The 19,904-nt window shown below is 44.2% G+C and overlaps 1 protein-coding gene across 2 annotated transcripts in view; it reads right to left on the reverse strand.

Moving 5' to 3' along the window:
• Positions 1 to 1,729: 1,729 nt before the first annotated feature.
• Positions 1,730 to 19,904, reverse strand: part of LOC113973701 (calpain-5-like) — a 53,531-nt gene continuing 35,356 nt past the window's right edge. For both annotated transcript variants that reach the window (XM_027696131.1, XM_027696130.1), the window contains exons 7-14: positions 18,524 to 18,717; positions 16,826 to 16,903; positions 15,425 to 15,620; positions 13,572 to 13,694; positions 11,442 to 11,644; positions 10,542 to 10,663; positions 3,965 to 4,101; positions 1,730 to 3,366 (exon numbers count right to left, since the gene is read on the reverse strand). In XM_027696131.1, coding sequence (XP_027551932.1) covers positions 3,184 to 3,366; positions 3,965 to 4,101; positions 10,542 to 10,663; positions 11,442 to 11,644; positions 13,572 to 13,694; positions 15,425 to 15,620; positions 16,826 to 16,903; positions 18,524 to 18,717 — 1,236 coding nt within the window. In that variant the 3' untranslated portion in view covers positions 1,730 to 3,183. The remainder of the gene's footprint in view (positions 3,367 to 3,964; positions 4,102 to 10,541; positions 10,664 to 11,441; positions 11,645 to 13,571; positions 13,695 to 15,424; positions 15,621 to 16,825; positions 16,904 to 18,523; positions 18,718 to 19,904) is intronic.

The raw sequence follows: 19,904 nt of genomic DNA on the forward strand, positions 1-19,904 counted from the left end.
GCTGTAAGCTGAGAGCAGAGTTGCAATGTGCAGAGAGCTCTAGAGAGTCTTCTCTGGGAGAGGCCCACAGGCAGACATGATATGGAGGATCCCCTGTCCTCTGTCCACTTGGCAGAACATAGTGACGTAAAAGACATTTACATATATAGAGATTACAAAACAAATGTATATAATACATAGAGATTACTAAATGTGGGAGCGTTATGTGGGGGGTGTGCAAATTTATAAAATATACAGACACACAATGTACTGTATCATTATCACTATTGTATATAGATAGTGTGTTACAGTGCTATGGGCATACCTGGACTCTGTACTGTCTAGGGCACTTGCACAACACCCCATAACTCTCCTGCACTGTAGCCCCTTATATAATGCTCCCTTATATATAGATATTGTATATATGTGTTTGTATATAGAGAGACTGTGTATATAGTGTGCATATAGTGTGTATATATGTAGTGTATATATATAGCGTTTGTGTAAATATATATTGTGTGTCTGTAGTACATATATAAATAAATATGTATTTTTAGAGACATTCGGAGGCCCTTCTATAGGTGCTATACACTGTAGAGAGAGGTATAATATCGTGTATAGGATAATGTATGGTATCTTCTGTAAATGATACACTGTATTTATCGGGGTGTGTGTTGCGTCGGTACCTGCCCATGGTTTTACCTGGATGGATTGAAGGATGGGTGGGTGAATGGATACAGGTCGCCCTCTCGCGGCTGCCAGCGGGGCAGGCGGAGGCAGAAGTCCCTGAATATGTGTTTGTAAACCTTTTGCTTCGGTCACTTCACATTGAAGTTATGAAAGGCCGAAATGAAACATTTCCCACCCATTTCCCCCGTTTTCATTTCCGGAGGACTCTCTTCTGAAGGTGGCCTGAGTGTGTACATAAATGCAGCACCCTCCAAAAAACCCTGTTTTTCCCACAAGTTGTTAAAAAATACTGTCCAGCTTTGTTAGGAGGTGGAGCCCACAGCGAGGGGGCATCATCCCTGCCCAGCTATCGTGGGCTATCGTGCAGGGAACAGGCAGCCTTGCTTCACCTGGGATTCACTTGGGAAGCCAGAAGCCTTGTAAATCAGCACAGGCAGTTGTGTTCCCAGCTTGGGAACTCAGCTCCTTCTGATGGGCAAACCCTGTCTGTTCCAACTACTTCCAATAATAAATGCAGATGTACAGACATTCTGCTTGGCCTCAGCCTCCTGCAGCTCCCAGCACTGCCATTCCCTCCAGGCAGCACTGGAGTTCAAAGGTTGCCTGTCCCTGTGCCATGGGGACAAACTGGAAATGTCTGAAGCTGACAGAATTCCAAGGCCTAAAAGCCACCACTTTCATACTCATCACCCAAACTTCCCTCTTTGTCAGGCTGTGCACAACCAGGAATTGCAGGTGACACTCCCTCTGCCTTGCTGATGCTGGGGACAACCCTTACACAGAGACTGAAATTTCAGAGAATAAGCAACCCCGAAGCCATGAGTGTACAGAGAATTTCACTTGCCTGTGGGGCATGTAGTTCACACAGCTGACAAACACTCTGTGTGCAAATGGCCTGAGCCCAAGCTATTTGAAAAGAGCAGGTACTTGGTACATGCAGCTGAGCTGATGGCACTGTAGCATCGTTCATAGCCTTACATTCCATCTCCAATGTGTCAGAGCATTTTCCTACCACAGCAGCAACCCTTTTGGAGGCCTGAGGGGACTTAAAAACTTTTTCTGAAAACATTAATGCTATCAGGAGACATTTTATAAATTATAAAAATTGCACAATGTGGCCAGAGTGGTTATGAGATACACAGAAATCCAAATTTCCTGGCTGTACAAAAGGCAGAACAGTCATCCTTCAGCTTCTCTTTACAGATCAGAATTTGCAACCGTATAAAATCCATTTCCAAGTGTCTGACACAGTGAGCCTCTTGCACTGCCAGGGTCACTGCCCAGTGTGCCCACACACAAAGAGCTGTGAGGGAACCCTGCCATGAGGCTGCAGGCAGAACGTAAGAGAAAGTTTGTACCAGAACCCTGCTTTGAAGGAAATGTGAAACAATACCTGTTCTCCATGACAGCCAAGTGAAACTTTATCAAAGATGTTGGATTTGTCAGCGATAAATCAAAGCAAAATTTTGAGAGTGAAACCTGACACCTGCCAGGGCACAACACCTTGGTTTTACAAACCCATCCTTGTCATGAGCTAATTTGCTTCTTTTTCAGCCTGGTGCTACCCATCTAACAAGAGAAAAGGAGTGTTATTCCATGTTTAGCATCATGTGGATTAAACAAAGTGTCCTTAGCTAGGAGGCTCCCATTAGTGAATTTGTGCTCTGAGCAAAACCACAGCTGAACTGTGAGGTGCCTTTCCTGCTCTTGGACAGAGATACCAACTTGTGAGTCATCAGCTTGAGGTGGAGAAGAGAAGAGTCAGAAAGTTGATCTGAGAGCCTTTACATGGACATAGCTATTATTTGCTGTGGTATTCAAGCAGCCACTGCAAAACCTGTCCCCCTGTTTTAATTGCCCTGGCTCACGGGATCTAAGGCCATGAGCTATGACTGAACTCCTTGAGTAATGACCTTTTCATCAAGGAACAGAAACATCTGACCTGTAGCAATAACAGGGAAATGCATCGAGAAATTTATATCCCTCTATGGGGGAAAAAATCACCCTCCCAGATCCAGGCTGGCAGTGAACAAGGACTGAGTCATGCAAATCCACCTTGTGCTTGCCACTCCCCCAACCTGCTGGTAGGTGCCCATGGAGCTGGAGCCATTCCTGCCTGCATCCAGTCCTACTGTTGGGAATAGATGAGGATGTGCCGGGAACCTGTGAGGACAGTCACATGGGCTTCCAGCTTATGTGCTGAGAGCTCCTGAGAGATGTTGCTTGGAAGATGGTCACATCTTAATGAGCTTATCTGCTAGCATTTTGTCTGGCCCCTCTTCTACTGTATGTGCTGTATCATGAACATGTATATGTATAAATATGTGCTTTCTCCTCTTTCAAAGCCTCTCTCCCCATTATCAGTGATAACATGGAGAGTTTTGAGGGCTTTATCTTTTTAAAGCGATTATGATGATGTGCACCCTGTGCTCCCGAGTCCCCGCCCCGGCAGGCACAGACGAGTCCCGCTGCTGCGAGGTGACAGCTCTGTCTGGCTCTGCGGGGCTCCGGCGCTCAGAGCTCCGCGAGGTCATCGCTGGAGAAAACCTTGATGGTGATGTGACCCGGCACCTCGGCTGCTTCCTGGCCGCCTCTCCCTCGGAGCTGCAGCGTCTGCTGCTCTCGGGGGTCACTGGGGGAAGCTGCCAGCACTGCCTGCCCCAGGAGCTGGTCACACAGGATGTTGCTGTTCCAGACCTAGAGACGAGGGAACAGAAAAAAACCCAGCTGAAGTGGTGCTGCTCTCACATTCCACCTGCAAGGGTTGTGCTCGAGGAAGGTCACTCCCGTTAACCCCCTGAAAAAGCAGCGAGTGGTGGGCGTATGTCTAAATTTAGCTAATTGTCTAGAGAGCATGTGGGAGAGTCTGGATTTGAATGCTCATTTACATACTCCATGCAAATAAGGAGTGAATGCAGCTTTTTGCTTTCTAGGTCACAGCTTGCCTTTGGTTTTGTTTCAAACGCTGACTCTGGACAACACATGGCTTTTCTTTGTCTCTGTTTCATTGGGTACCACATAAGGCAAAAGGTAATTCTGTAAATTCTTTCAAAGCCTTGGAATGAAATATGCCTTCAGATTCCTAAATGCCATCAGTTGGTGTTTATGGAGCAGACTTAGACTAGAGAATCAGCAAAACAGCTCCAGGCATAACTCACTGAGGGGAGCAGAGATTCTCACACTTCTCTCCTGGGTATCAGTCATACAAAGGAAGAGCTGGCACAGGTGAAGCCCAGTGATGCTGCTGTGCTCCCCTTCCTGCCCTCAGCAGTCTGTCCTGTGTGGTTTGTCTCACCTGGATCGTGATAGGACTGTCAATGTTCTTCTTGTAAAAAATCACTTGTGTGTTGAAGACGGGACTGGTCGTGTCGTGCTGCACAGGGGAGCGCACGTTTTGGTTCTCACACTTGACAAGCACATAGGGATCTGCTCCTAAAACACAAACAGCAACACAGCTCTTAGGACACAGAATGGCAGCTGAGACCTGCCCAGAAACCCAGGAGAGAATTCCCTCCTGTGCCTCACAGCACTGCTGCTACTGAGCACAGGAACAGGGAACCAGAGCACGCTACAGCCACTGCTACCTGCCCAGGTGAAAACACAGAATCATGGAATGGTTTGGGTCAGAAGGGACCTTGAAGACCATCCAGTTTCAGTTTCACACCCCTGCCATGGGCAGGGACACCTTCCATTAGACCAGGTTGCTCCAAGCCCCATCCAACCTGGCCCTGGACACTTCCAGGGATGGGGCAGCCACAGCTTCTCTGGGCAACCTGTGCGAGGGCTCCACCCCCCTCACAGGGAAGAATTTCTTCCCAATATCCCATCTAACGCTGCCCTCTGTCAGTGGGAAGCCATTCCCCCTTGTCCTGTCACTCCAAACCCTTGTCCAACTCTACAACTCTCTTGGAGCCCCTTTGAGTACTGGAAGGGGCTCTAAGGTCTCCCTGGAGCCTTCTCTTCTCCAGAATGAACAACTCCAGCTCTTTCATTCTGGTAACAACTGGGTGCTCAGAGCTGGAAACCAGGCCCCATTTGCTGTGAAACCAGCTCACTCCTAGACAGGGATCATGATTTTCCCACATTCCCTTGCTGTGCATCTTCCTGGCTCATCTAACAGGAAGTTTTCAAAGTGACTCTCTGAGCTTCCCGACACTGCTCTAAGATGCAAGAGCCAAAATGCATCTGTGCACATGACATCTGATATGAAGTTCTGGGTGCCTTGGCCAAAATGAAAAGTAAAATCTGTTCATCTTCCACAATTCCTGTGTAGGGCAAGGACAGGAACTGCACAGAAATGCTTTTAGATCCCTGAATGCACACGTCAGTGGCCATCCTTAGACTGCCAAGCTAGAAAGTGCTGTCTCTTGTACTCAGATACGAGCGTTAGTGTTAGGAGGTAGTTTTCAAGAAGCAGTTTCTCTTCGAGAAAGCAAAATATTGTCAAAATACAAACACATTTTCTATAAATGCACTGGTTTCAACGAAGTTTTATGTGGAGAACTGTCAAAGCAAATCCTCCTCAGTTTGTCATTTCATTCCCATAAACCTGAGACAATCTATTCAGTTCTATCATTTGGATTGATGTAATTCCAAAGTTTATGTTACCACAACTATGATAGGTCCTAGTTAATATTTTGAACTACACTTGAATCACACCTGACCCACTGAGATCATTTAACCTTCTAGAAATGCTTTGTTGTTTTTACACTGAGCATTTTTATTTATTAATAATGTTGATATTTTCTTTCCCTTCCAATAAAGAGCAAGAACCAATTTGGAAATGCCTATCTTTATCGTCAAATAGAATGGGCCATTCCACTTTTTAGTTAACTTCTAATTAAACACAGGTAATACCATTTTTTGTATTTCAACACAACTATCTCCTGTCCATTCCTGTTGTTAACGACAGCATACCTGTTTTTATATACATTGCTACTTCTTATATACAGATTTTGAATAAAACCACTGAGTGTGTGTAAGTGTAAGTCAGGCTCATAATAGTTTCTTACACACATTTTGTCACCATCTACTTGCAAATGCCACCGCTGGAGTGACAGCACTAAGGCAGCTTTAGATTTTTAACAATCCATACCCAGGATGATTTTCCTCAAACACATCACTCATTTACAAGAACAAATACCAACGCCTCACACAAACAAACCACAAAGCAGCTGCATCCAAACCAGAGGGAGTCACTTCCATGTACAAGACACAGATTTTTCCGTATGCTGCACTGTGGTCACACCTGGCCAGACCTGCCCCAGGCCTGTTACCCTGACAACACCTCACAGTTCTGTAGCAGGTGACAGGGTATTGGCTTTTCTGATAGGCAAGTACTTTCTGTGTCACTGAACGTGTGAATTTAGCTCTGGGGCATGGGGTGGCACCACGCTGTGTGATCAGGGATGGAAAAGCTGCCCTCTTTGCAAAGCAATTTGGAAAATGGGTCTGAATAAAATGGGGTCTTGCATGTCACCCCAATGGTGCCAACTGCTTTGTCTGAGGGCAAAGAGCAGAGCAACATCCGATCGTTAAGAGTAATTAAGAGATAAAGGGCATAAGGAGGGGTGGGGAAAGGACACAGAGCATAAAGAGGTAACAGGTGTATCTGCTGAATGGATGAGGGAGCAGGTAAGTGAAAGGAAAAGATAATATTTGAAAAAACATTCAAATTCTCAGCAAGAGCTCAAGAAATGGAGGGAGGTAGAAGAGGAACACAAAAGGTTCCTGCACAGCATGACCCCATGATGGCAGGGCTGAATGGTCAGTTATATTAGGATTACTGACTCCAGTTCCAGAACAAAAGGAAGAAATGGAAGAGAGGCACATGGGGGATGAGACAAGGGATGTTCTCTGCAATGGTTGATTTATTTACAGGACAGAGGTAAAGCAGAAATGGCTGCTCACATGGAAAAGCAACATCCTAGTGTTGGCCAGGAGCTGGGAATGAAAACAACTGGAGCTGCTACTCTGGCAACTGCCCTGGCAGTGGAAGGAGGGCTGGGTTCATTTCTCAGTCACACATATGGCTCCAGCTATGCCCTGAACACTACATTGTGTGTAACAGTTCTCTCACCTCAGTCCTGGCCATACTGCTACTTTGGGAAGTTGTACAAAAGAAAAGTGTGAAGGAAAAAGCTGGAATTTGTAAAAGCCAGAAACACCCAAACAACAATGACACCTCTAAAGCTTAAAGAAATCTATCATTAGTAGTCTAAGGCTACTTGAGTTCTTGAGAACTGCACTGAGGATCTAACATCCACATTCTTCTGCACTGTACCAAAACAAAAAGCTTTCTAGAAAACATTCTTGAGAAAAAGTTTCCAGAGGCATTCCCACTCCTCTCCAGCTGAATTGCTCTTACTGGTACATGGAGAGCACTGACACAGTCACTGGAAAGGGCATCAGACAAACAGAGCAGACACAGTGCTGAGACACAAGCACTGCTCTGGGTTGTTTTGCCTCTTGCAGGTGAGTCTTTGCTTCTCCTTCCTTCTGCTTCTCAGGCTGCTCCAAAGGCAGCTTCAACAAAAGGTACCAGATTCTCTGCTTATCAGGTCAGTCACAGACCTGTCCGAGGATCGCAACATTCAGTTTGGAACAGAGGCAGTGAAAGACAATTAAACATGAAAATTCAACACAGAATTTCAGCGGGGAGACTTAAAATGCAAAAGGTTTCTCAAAGAGAAACTCTTTGGAAAAAGGTGTGACAGACAGCAGTGACAGCAATTTTTAAAACAGGCTTGGGAATGAGACAGAAAACCTCCAAGCACACAGAGTTTCCTTATCATCCTGCAGACCTGCCACTATGTTTGGCTCATAAACAGCTGGATCCACTTCAGAACAAGCTAACTTGGAGAGGTACTTCCACGAGGAGCAGCCTATGTGCATTAAGGATTGAGTCTGGGCAGTTAGATCCATCCACTATTCTTTACAACAGCAAACCATCCATTATTTTTTCTGGACAGGGCAATGGATCAACGACAGCACCAAGGAGGAGCTTTCCAATATACATTTAAAATAAAGATTAAATAACCTTCCTCTGGCCAGCAAGAGGGTTCTGATGACAAACAGCTTATGAACCAGCACTGGCTGTGCAATCCTCATTCTCTTCCAGCTTTGTTTACGTATCTGTTTAGAAATTTGTGCTAGGCACAACTCTCAGATGACAGTGATGGGCTCATGTGAAGAACAGTGCACTCAAGTCTCAAATCCTTGATTCTCTCTTCAGGCTGCTCTTTCTGCATCTGCATACCCCAATGTATAGAGATATCCTGAAGTTTTCAGGGCAGTTTGCCCTGTTCAGATGGAATGTCAGTCTCAGTTCTCAGAAGCTCCAGAATGAAGCTCTCCTTTATCTCTCCTCCTTTATCATCAGGGTTTGTCTTCTCTCTATGCTAAGGGATGACAGTGACAAACCAGGCAGGTGGCTGGCCAAGGCAGAATACGGCTGACAGGTGACAGAGACTGAGCACAAGGAAAGAGGCAGCTGGAGAGCTGAGATGCTGCCGATCAGAAGGCGCAGGAGTCAGGAAGCCCCGGTGAAATGCGGCGGGACTAATTGGACACAGCAGCTCACACAGAAACAAGCTGCCAACAACCTTTGTACCAGAAAATGAGTAACCTTTGTGTGAGGTCCTCTTAGCAGCAGGCAAACACAGCTACTTCATCTACCTGTTTTCTGCTTGAATAAACATATTGACTGGGCCTAATCTGAAAGCAAACCTCTCCTTGTCACTCCCAGTGGCAATTGCTGTGTGGTCTCTTCCCTCATCTCACAGTGCTAGCTAGACAGGGGGCTGCTGTTGATTTTTAAATCTAGTTCCCATCAGGAAATGCTCCAAGACCAGCAGGTAAGGCCAGGATTTTAGTAACTGCCCATGTGACTTTTCCAAATTCCTGGCTGCTGTTTCTTCTTAAAGTAAGCATGGAAGAGGGTCCAGATGTGGATCCAAAGAAGTCAGAGAAGAGATTAGAGATGACCAGGAGTTCCGTTCTTCTGTGGCAATACTACGAAGCAGTCTTGGAATGTGGGATATTTCCTGTCCCTGGACACATTAATTTCTAGTCTAAGTTTACAATCAATGTGTTTCAAGAAATTTCTATATCCAATCTTTTTATCTATTAAACAAACAAAGTGAGAAACATTACCGTACCCAGCTTTTTCTGCTACCAAAAATGGACTTTAGTATCAATCAGGAGCTTTGCCAAGTTTCCCAGCAAGGTGCCCTTAGAAGGCAGTGTGCCAGGTATGGATATTACCCATGCCAGGTATGGACATTACCCTGATCTTTGCACAGCTTGCTTTTATTGTGTAGCACAAATGTCAGCAGTGTGCATTTGACTGCATGGGAGTTCTATTTACACATTCTCCCTACTTCGTTTCTCTGAAGTTGCTATAAGATGTGGCATTCTCCAAGACAATCTATAAAGGTATTTTGTGAGTACTTTGTGAGTTGGAGACACTTACAGAGAAAAAAAGGCCAATAAAGAAAGAGTCAAACAGGAACTTCACAGCAGAATTCAAGATAATGGGGAAGCCACTAAAGTGAAGTAACTCAGCTTTCCTTCAGAGCCCCCTGAATGGATGAGATTTGGAATTTCAGGCTGAAAAGAGACAAAGGCTTTTACTTGAAAGCTTTATGTTGATACAAAAAAAAGTATTTTAACTTTTTTTGGTGAAGTTTTATTCAATGTCAAACAATAAGATTCATCTAGGTTTTGTGTTCACATCCCTGTATGTTTCTGATGGGTTTAAAATTGGCACAGTGTTTCACACAGGGAAATGGAAACACTTCAGAAAAAAATGACAATGATAGACTGATATTTCTTCAGCCACTTGGTGGATTGAATACTAATTCCCAAATAGTATCACTTGATCCAATTATTCACTTTTTCAGCAGATAGAATAATCAAGCAGAAATTTTGCTTAGGTTTCAACAGGAAACCTCTGAGTCCATTTCCAACAGACTGTTCTTTCCACACCTTTTCAGTTCTGTCAGGGTAATCATCAGCCCAGCGCTGGTTGTTGAAACCAAAGTGGAAGAATATGTTTCAGTTCAACCTGACCGTGTGTGATAGTACTGGGTTCTAAAGGTATTTGGCTATGGTGTGGTTAAAATATCTATTACACACTGTGTGTATATTCCTGAGGGTCTGTGTCATGATGCACCAAATCTCACAACACTCTGAGCTGAAGGCTGGTCTTTGACATCTACAGGTAATTGGTTCTAATTGGATCTTGTCAATGCTGTAATTGTGCCAAAGACTGTGCAATGCTAAGGGTGGAAAATTGGCTTTTGTTGTTTCACTGAAGGGAACATTAGAGAAAAACGTTTAAGGAATTTTAAAAGCAAAAAACCCCATTCTTAAAAATGAAAATGTCCATCACAGGGCAGGAACATGCTGCCTCTTTCCAATGTGCTACCCTGCTGCTCTTGTCACATAAAGCCCCTTCAGTCTCACCAATCCACCCTGCCTGGCTGAGAACAGGGAGCAAAACCTCATCTTGCTTGGTTGAGGTGTTTGTGGCACTTGTTTTTCAAGAAAATTACCAAGAAATATGAACTGAGTCCATTTTCTGCATCTCTTCCCAAAGAGACAACCACACTTGACAGAAAGTGGCTTTCCCAGTGAAAAGTACATTCAGTCACCACTCAGTGGGTGCCAGGACATAACACTTGCTGTTTTGCATCCCCATATTCATCTGATCTCTTCTCTGAAGTAGATTTTACAACATGATGAAAAATAAAACAAAACATAAATCCTCAGGTTTTTTTGATAATTTCTGACTGCTTATGTATCAACCTAAATCATCTTTAGAGGACTGGAAAGCCCCTTCCACTCTTCCAGGCTCACTTTCCACTTACCGCCCGATCTGTCTTGCTTCTGTAAACCCTCTGCAGAGTGAACTTTGATTTGGGTGACTCTGCGTGGATAGCCACAAAGAAGACTCCAACATGTCATTTCAGGCTTATCTGCCTTCAGCTCCCTGAAAAATAGTGGGAAAAGCAACCGAAGCAGAAGGACATCAAGTAAACAATCAACTGTTGTGGAAATTAAGCATTTTTAGAACATGAGATTCGTACTTTTTCCTCATCTGCCATTTTGGAATTCTGTGGTGAAGAAATGACAGATGTAAGAAATAAAAATAGAGAAAACCAAAGTGAAGCAAATTTGTGTTATCTTTGCACAGATTGATTTTATTGTGTAGCACAAATGTCAGCAGTGTGCATTTGACTGCATGGGGGTTCTATTTACACATTCTCCTTACTTCATTTCTCTGAAGTTGCTATAAGGTGTGGCAGCAAAAGGGGGGAAAAAAAACCTTTCAATCTTTGAAGATAGTATCATAGCAAGAAAAAAATTCAGTGGGCCTGGTTTCATGAAACACCGGTTTTACTCTCACAGCAACCACTGGTTTCAAAGGAGATGGTCCCAGAAACAAACAATATCAGCTGTAAACATGAACACCAGCGCTCGGTGTTCTGACCTACAACTGAGGCCACCGCAAAAGCCAAACTAAAAATTCAAAAGACCCAAACTGATTTGCCCATGAGGGCCCTAACTAAAAATGTCCTGACCACGTACAAACCCCAGTGATCCGGAGATTCCCAGAGGTGACCTGACCATCTCAAGCCCTGGCCTAGTTCTGGAGCAATATGAATGAGTGAGTCAGGGGTGTTCAAGCACAACCAGGCAACCACTCCCAAGGAGGTGCAGCCAGTGAGTGCTCGGAAAGATCTCCCGTAGCTGTGGGTGCAGCCTACCTGAGTTTTGATGGCACGTCTGTGAAGAGCCTCAGGATAAACTTTGTGGTGATGCCCGGATGGTACGTGGTTGGGATAAGGACGTAGCGGCCTTGCTGAAGGATCCTCCTCAAGAAGACAGTGCGTGTGTTGATGTACGGAGACGTGGCCACTCTCTCCTGCACAGTGAGCTTGTGCAGCCGATAGCTCCTGTTATCCTCCACCTACAGCCACAAGGCAGGATGGGGATTAATGGAAGGAGGGATAGCAGTGCTGACAGGCAGGATTCTCCCTGCACATCACACGGCCTTTCATGGCCGGAAAACACAACGTGCAACAAAGGCAAATCAGTGGGCAAATGTTTTTTCACCCGCTGAAGCTGTGGCAGAGACAGCCCCGATGGGCACCCCAGTGCCCATGAGGAATTGGACTCTTTTATTTGCCTTAAAACGTTGCTACTGTAGCGAGCTGTGCAAGCCTCCTGCCAGGGGATTGAAAACAAGGCTGAGGGGAGGAGGCCATAGCCCGGGAAGTTACACTTGTGGAGGCCCTAGGGGTGAATCTCTGGGGTGTGATGTTTATGTCCTGTGGCCCAGGCGGTGTCAAAGGAGGCCCTTTGTGCACACACCCACCACTACCCGGGAGAAGGCCTCACTCATGGCAGGGGTGCCCCCAAAGCACTCCCCAAAAGCCTAAATGGCTTTACAAAACCCAGCACCTCTGAAAAACAGCGTGACTGTGCAAAAAACAGCCACACACACACACACGAGGGAAGTGCCAGGAAGGTTTCTGAGGGTATAGAAACCTGCTGGACTTCATGTTTCAGAGGCTTCTCTCCCCCACCACTCCCTGACAGACCAAGACTCCAGTGACAACAACCACCAAGTTCGCTGGAGACCTTTGGGTGCCTGAGGCAGGCTGAGATTCCTCTGCCTCCTTTCTCTGGGATGGAGAGAGCACTCCAGCCTTTCACAGCAGCTCTCAATCCAGGTGCACACACCCGTATTTTCGTCGCCCTTTTCTGAATACAAAAAAACCCACAAAATAACCATTTATGTTTTGTTCTAAGCCCTGAAGCTGTGCTTAACTATTAACATCCTCTCCAGGGGACTGATTTGCCACAGCACAGCTAAAATATAAACCTATATCTTAAGCAGCTCTTGAGGGCAAAGGCAGCCCTACATTCTTTTCTGGCAGTTCTCTTCCCAAGGTCTTTAGTCATGTTAATGAGCCTGGTGGGTTAGAACATTTCTGAAATAGAAAAGTTATTGAACAGAAGTAAAGATAGATAATTTTCTGAAGGTGTGATTTTCTTTTCCAAGCCTTTTCAAATAAGATATACAGGCATGAGCAAGGCAAGGTAAATTATGCTACTTTCTGTAATGACACTTTTCAATATATGTGGTTAACAGGTGATTTTCAAATGAACAGGTGTGATACAGATGTCAGCAGCTTAACTGACTTAAAATTGACATTTTTTTACAGTAGAGCCATAGCATAGTCCCACTAACTGTAGCAGCAGATGATAGGATTATCCAAATCCTCAGTAAAAAAATCAGAAAAATAGCCATTTCTTTGCTTCCTTCCTTCTCAAGTTCAGGTGTTTTCATTTTAATCAATTTGCCCTGAGAGTGCAATTAAATTATCATTTGGAATCCCTGTGGTTCCTTTTCCCATATATTGATTTCCTACTCACTACTCCAGCTTTTGAAAACATTCTTTTTTCTAAGTGGCAACAGAAAAACAGCAGTCTTTTCAACCTCATTCACTTACCTGTATTTGCTGATGAAATGGAGGCAGAAGCCTTTGGTGAGAAGGAGAAAAACACCCCTCCATGTTTCAAACATTAATACTATTTTGTCTTTCTCTTGAAAACTTGGGGTAGGAAAAGCACTTAATGTTCTTTTACAAAAGGGAAAAATTATTTATGTTCCTTTAGTTCAAATAGAGTTTGAACTGAACTAATTCAATTTAGTTCCAATAATCTGTCTAATGTCAGCTCTGCTGACTGAGTGCAGTGCCCATGCAAAGCTTGTGTTAAGTGGAGAGTCAGACACCATGAGAATCGTGGCTCTATCTGCCAAAGATCTCACGGCCAGGGTGAAGCAGGACTGAACAAACTCTGCACCAGGAGTGCAGGGGGCTGCCTACCTTGAATATTTCGAAGCCAATTGGGATGCTGTCTCCTCTCCCTTCTTTCTTGTATTTGCGGCGATCCTCCTGTTGTAACGAGACCAACACTTTGTCCTCAGTCTTCTTGACATCAAAGATGTACTAGGAGAAGAGAAAAGACAGTGAGTTGTTAAAAATGCCTCAGGATACTGAGGATAAAGCCATCACCAAGGAAATATGTGCATCCAGTGAGGCAAGTAGAAATATATTTGGGGATGGGAGGAGAATTCTTCATATAACAAGTATTCCCAGCAATTCCCAGCTGAAAAGTAATGCTAATAGTGAGGATCTTTAAACCAAAAGTATCAAGGACACTGAAAATGTAATCCTAGTGATAGGACAAGGGGGAATATGCAGTAATACCTAGAAAGGCACATTTTAGTTCTTGTCCCTGTTGAACCATATGCAGTGTTACCTGATCAGGTAGCCCAGAGTGTTCCAGGGCAAATGGAGGTACAGGAGGGGAACAAGAGAAACCAAGAGAGCTCTCTTGGTCTGATGAGAGGTCTGCAACTGTGCCTTTCTTCTGAGGACATTTCAGCTGCCTTAATGGGTAATGATCTAAAAGCCAGCAGGTGTCTGTAGGAATACATTTATATTTGCCTTAAATTCCCTTGCCAAAAGGGACTGGAAGTGTCACAGTCCCTCTCTGTACAGGTAAACTCCACAGAAGGCCTCACTGTCAGGTGTTTCACTCAGGGAGGACGGACAGAAATTGTCTCTAGATTATGGTGGTGTGTGCCACAGTAATTTATAATGGCAGATAATACAATTGTGTTCCAGCATTGCTATGAAGAGCCTTTTAATCAACTAGCCCAGAGATAACACTGGAATAAAAAGGACTTCCATTGCATCAGGCACTGCACTGAACTTGTAATGTGTATATTTTGTTTTCTGTGGCAGCTAAATACTTACAAATGAGATTCAGACGCACTTGGAATACATCCAAGGGGAACATCTCAGGGAATGAGGCACTGACAGAAGACAGAGCAGTGAAGAACTGCTTCTGCATCTACACCTACATGGCAGGATGAGCTGGGAGTCTGAGATTCACTCCTGATCTGAACAACAGAGGCTGCACTGCCCCGGTATCCTGCTATGAAAACAGAGGGGTGCAGGCAGAAACCTCCCTTGAAAGTGCAGAGAAGCAGACACAAAAACATCTTTAATTAGTGTAAACAGAAAGGTCGATTTTCAAAGTAATAACTAACACAGTAAGCGCTCAGCTCTCATTGAGAGTAATGGAAGTTTTATGCCTGAATTTGCATGTGCTGGGATGAAAACACACCACATGGAGAAGGGCAGGAAGGTGAGAAATGGAGTTGGAATGCATGAATGGATACTGAATAGCTTGAAATTACCAGGTAGGATGAGACAAGGAAAATTCTGTAATGCTGATGAGAGGGTGAGCTTGGGTAAGAGACCAGATACTTTCAGAATCTTAGATTAATGCCAAGGAATACTAACTAAATACAGTGGATCAAATCCTTGGGCTGTTTAAGCGTGTTAAGTGAATGAAGATCTCTCATTGGAAAATCAGACTTGTTGCCTTTCTACAACTGGGAAACTAAAAGAAGTCCAGGAAGGATGTCAGTAATCCTGGTGTGTTTGACTCATCAGCCCCAAACATGATCAGTCCCAAACAAATATCTCAGCTCTACTGAGAGATTTCACAGAAGTCACTGAAGCACAGCACACTCCCAGGGGACAGACACTGGCAATCAGGTTTTTTGCCAAGTACTCACTGCCAGCTCCTAAATAGGGTGGATACTTCAGAAGCCCTGGCTCAAGTGGACACACTTCAATGCCTCACAAAATATAGGAGTTCCCACCTGGGGATTCTGAAGGAAGGTCTCCCTGTTGTCAAAGCAGCCACCAGAGCGATTTAGCAGGGGCTCTGAATTTTTTGTCCAAGCCCCATGCATCATTTTCTTCTCCCAGGTCTTGTGGATACTGAAGTAGGAGGTGTTCACAATCCGGCAGATGTCCACGTCTGTGAAATTCTTACACCAGTCCTCAAACGTCATCCTGTTCCATGGACACCAGGAAAGTAGTGGCTTATTTAAAAATAAACAGTGATACTCATGCAAAGAGCCAAAGTAACACACAAAATCTTCCAGTAATTTAAAAGGAGGCATTGCCCAGCTGTCCAGAGGACAAACTGATTCACTGGGAAGCTCTGCATGTGGAAATACTTGTGAAGCCACAATCACACAGTCTTAGAGCTTAATATAGAGAAATATCACTTAGTGTGTTTGGTCAGGTCTGGATCTGTTCTGTTGCATCTCCTAAGCCTAGAGGACAGGTTGTGTCCACCAAGCTGGATTTGATAACATATTTTTTACAAAGGCAAAAGAGATCACCTGCAACCAAAGCGTGATCCACTCCTCATTGTTACAGTCCTTATTGTCATGTCTGTCCTTGAGCACAACTCAAATCTCTGTGCTCTGGACACAGCCTTTATGTAGCACCATCTCACTGCTGCAGCCTGTGCCTGCTGAAGCAACAGGCTGGATTGCAGAGCAGTTAAAAAACCATTCACCTCCCCCAACAGCTTGGGATTTCTGAAATACCATTGTGCCTTGGCTTATTAATGACCCAGAGCCAAACTCTGAGGTTAACAGTTCTGACAAAGCCAGCAGAAGGTTTTTCATACTGAGCACTGCCAGCACACTTGATGCAGTATTGATGATCTACTGAAGAAGTTGCTGGACTAAGTATCTGAGCTTTAAGCAAAGTGAAAATTAAGAGTTCTAGAGATTGTGTAGATAACGAACACTCCTCGTGCCCATGCTGGAAAACACCAACAAATATCAAAATTCATTGGCTGCAATTCTATTTATAGATAATTCAGCCACAGTTGACGTAGAAATCCTACAGAGGCACAGCAGTCAGTGAACAGGTTTGACTGTGTGTTCAATGCCTGGAATTTTGTCATGTAAACCAGCACATGTGTTGTCTGGATTCTGAGTGAATGTCCTAAATATAGGTAATAGAATTTGAGGGCATTTGAAACTTATATTTACTAAAAGCTACTAATTTTGTTCTACTAGTTTTTAATCTGCTTTTTCTATTCTTCTCTGTCATCCCTTGAGACTTTGAAAGAAACAGAGCTTGTGCCAGGATTGGATAATCTTATCCATTCGGGAAAATTGGTTTTGAAGCTATTAAATGGCAGATTTATTACTCACTGTAGCTAGTGTCTCCAAACCCTTCACATCTCTGCTACTCACCAGAACTCTCCATCATTTTCCAGAATGAGCCCTAAGCTCTTGCGTTCTGAATCGCTGACTTTCTTCCACTCCTCAGAACTAGAAGGGGAAAAAAAAAGAAGTGGGAAAAAAAGAGAACAACAAAGATCATTAATAAATTAAATGCTCTCACTTGGAAAAAAATTAGAAGTAAAAATCTCTCATGGTCCCTTGTTTTGAAAGTAACATTGGAGTACTGAAAAGGCAGATGATATTCAGCAAGAAAATATGAGGCTTGCAGGAGGAGATTTAAACCATTAATTGATTTGAAAGCTACTGAAAAAGGAAGAGATTAATGGGAAATTGGCACAACTAGTGCAGAACTTTATTGATTTCCTTTATCACACCCTCCATTAGGGTGCTTAAACACTTAAACAGCTGGTTTGGAAGGTCATAGGAGATTCAATCCATTCCCTGAAGGCCCTTCAAATGAAATCTGGTTCTCCTCCTCAGGAGGTTATTGGATGCTTCACTTAGACCAGAGTATTCTCTTTGTCTTTTAATCACCTTAATAAACAGGCCTGAGATTTCCCCAGGGAGCCTCTGAGAAGAAACTGCTGGAGCATGAGCCTAGTGTCCAGTTTCCAGAGGAACACTTCACTGCACAGACACTTCATTGCCTGCATGAGCTTAGTGCTCTGCCTTGGCCCCTGCAGGCACCTGCCTCTTCCCCTGACTGCAGGGGAGCACAGACCCAAAATGCATCAGTCTCATGCTGAAATCCAACAACAGGCAGTGTGAGCCCCTTCCCTGACGTGTTACATTGGACAAACAGAGCCACAATTCCTCATTCCCTTTCCAAAAGTACTTGGAGGCTAAAGTTGAAGGTGGTTGGCAGGAGGGAAGGGAGGTTGTTTACTATAACAGACATTTTCTTAACCTATTTGGAAATTGTCAGTTTAATTCTCTGAGGCCAAAAGCCATGGTCCAACCTCAGAATCCTCAGTGCTTCCACTGGCATGAGTGGCAGCTGTGCCAAGACACGCAGGCCAGTGGAGAAGCCCAAGGATTTAAGTTAAAAAAGACACAGTAGCTCTTCTGTGCATTCTTTGCATTTCACCTGGACCAATCTCTTTGAAAGTAGTAGATTTCTGCTAGCTAAAATATAGGATGTAAGAAATTAATATGAACTGTAACACGTTTTTCATGTGTAAATCACCCGTGATGGAATACATCCCCTCCAGCCATCATTTCTGTTGCTTGTAGAGGGGACTGCTAAGACCACATGAAAATTCATTAGAAAATAATTCAAGAAATCACAAATGTAGCAATTTTACAGCATTTTTCGCCAGTCACTTAAATTATCTAAGAATAAAAGACTTATGGCCTCTCCAGCAGCTGGCAATTACAGACAAGAAACTGAGTCACAGACAAACTCAGTGGTGAAGCTGGGAACAAGCCTCATGTTCTTGACTCGTCTCCTTAATTGTGGGCTGTTTTTCAGCCCATGTGCCAAGTGTGCCAGAACAATGGTGTATACAGCAAACTAAGGTCCAGGAAGCCATAAGCTCCTCCAGCATGTGCTCATTTTGACAGGGAATGCTCTGCTTGGGAGGAGATGGCACAGAGGTTCAGCTGGCACTGAGAATGGCTGTGTCTGAACAGTGTTTAACCACGTATCTCATGTCCAGTGGCCCCAGTACAGTTTCATTCCTTTGACACTGGATTTGCAGCACTTACTTGTCGCTCCAAGCACCGTTCCATTCTTTTTTTCCCCAGGGGTTCCTCAGCCTGATCATGAACAGCTTTTCTGCCTTAAAAGAGAACATGAGCCTATCTCCAAGGCGCAGCTTCCGAATTCCAGTCACTGAGTAGGCATGGCCAACAACGAGCCCCATCTCTGTCTCCACCTCACTGCCACGGCTAGAGGACACCTTGAGCACGAAGAATGACAATTAAAAAGTAGAACTCACATCACTGAGGGACTTGAGAGCTACAAGTTCAAGGGGCAAGACAAAGAAGGCTTGTTTTCCATTCCCTTCCCAAGTGATTTGACTCTCCAGGAAAATAACAGCACTGGGGCTCATACTGCCTCACTGATCTGGTATTGTGCAGGATACTGCTGGACAATTCCTACCAGGCAGAAGCCCAGAGCTTAGGGGAATCCTGCCTGTTGCAATCATTTTGTCTCTTCCTGGCCTCAAGAGTTGAAGAATTACAAAGTCTTGTAGTCTTTACAAAATTACTCTTCTGGGTGCTGGTGACTGTGCTCAGGCTGTCCAGTGTTATCCTCAACTAGACACTCCATAGGGCCTAAGAATTGAGCTCATGAGTCCAGTGGCTGTTTCTGTGTTGGAGTCAATTTGATATCCCAGAAGAACTACTGCTGGGGGATAAAAATAGAGGTCACAGGCAATAAATCTTTCTATCCATTTGTCAAACCTGTCCTGTACCTCTCTTACTTGGCAATGGGCAGATCTGCAGGTTTATTTAGGAGATGGGTTTGCTCCTCATGAACTTCACACAAGCAGCAGTGATCAGGCAGTAAACTGTCCTGCTGGATGACCTGGGCCTGACCAGAATACATAAAAATTGTCAAGTTCTGAAAAATACAACCATTTCATTTAATGCATCCAAATCTCCTAATCTAAACCCAGAAAAGCAGTATCATATAAAGATGCTGGAGTTGCTTTGAAGGACTGGCCCTTTACAAAGCCAGCACAATGCTGCTTCTGAGCAACACAGACCAGGCAGGACAGTGGAGAAAATAAAGCTGTGCCAGTGTTATAACCCTTCTTCTGAGCCAGGAACAATCCAAATGGTCCTGCCTCTGGCTTCTTCACACCCTCACTGGAGCCAGCATGGGCATCCTTGCACTGAGCCATAGCTAGAGATTCTCTCATCTATATTGGGCTATAACCCACTGGACCTGAAGACACTCACTGTCTTGGACAGCAAGGAAGGAAGATTTGACTCAGTGCAGATCCTTGTGTGTAAACTTGTAATAACCTAATTAATGATCAATCAAGCCTTTGCTGTGGTAAAGAGAGCAAGAGTTATGACTCTTAGTGCTATTAATGTAAATATTAAATATAAATATACTGTTTATTGTTTATCATTA

This window comes from Neopelma chrysocephalum, unplaced genomic scaffold (genome assembly GCF_003984885.1).
Source record: "Neopelma chrysocephalum unplaced genomic scaffold, ASM398488v2 Primary Assembly neopelma1_105, whole genome shotgun sequence".
Taxonomy (NCBI): Eukaryota; Metazoa; Chordata; class Aves; order Passeriformes; family Pipridae; genus Neopelma; species Neopelma chrysocephalum.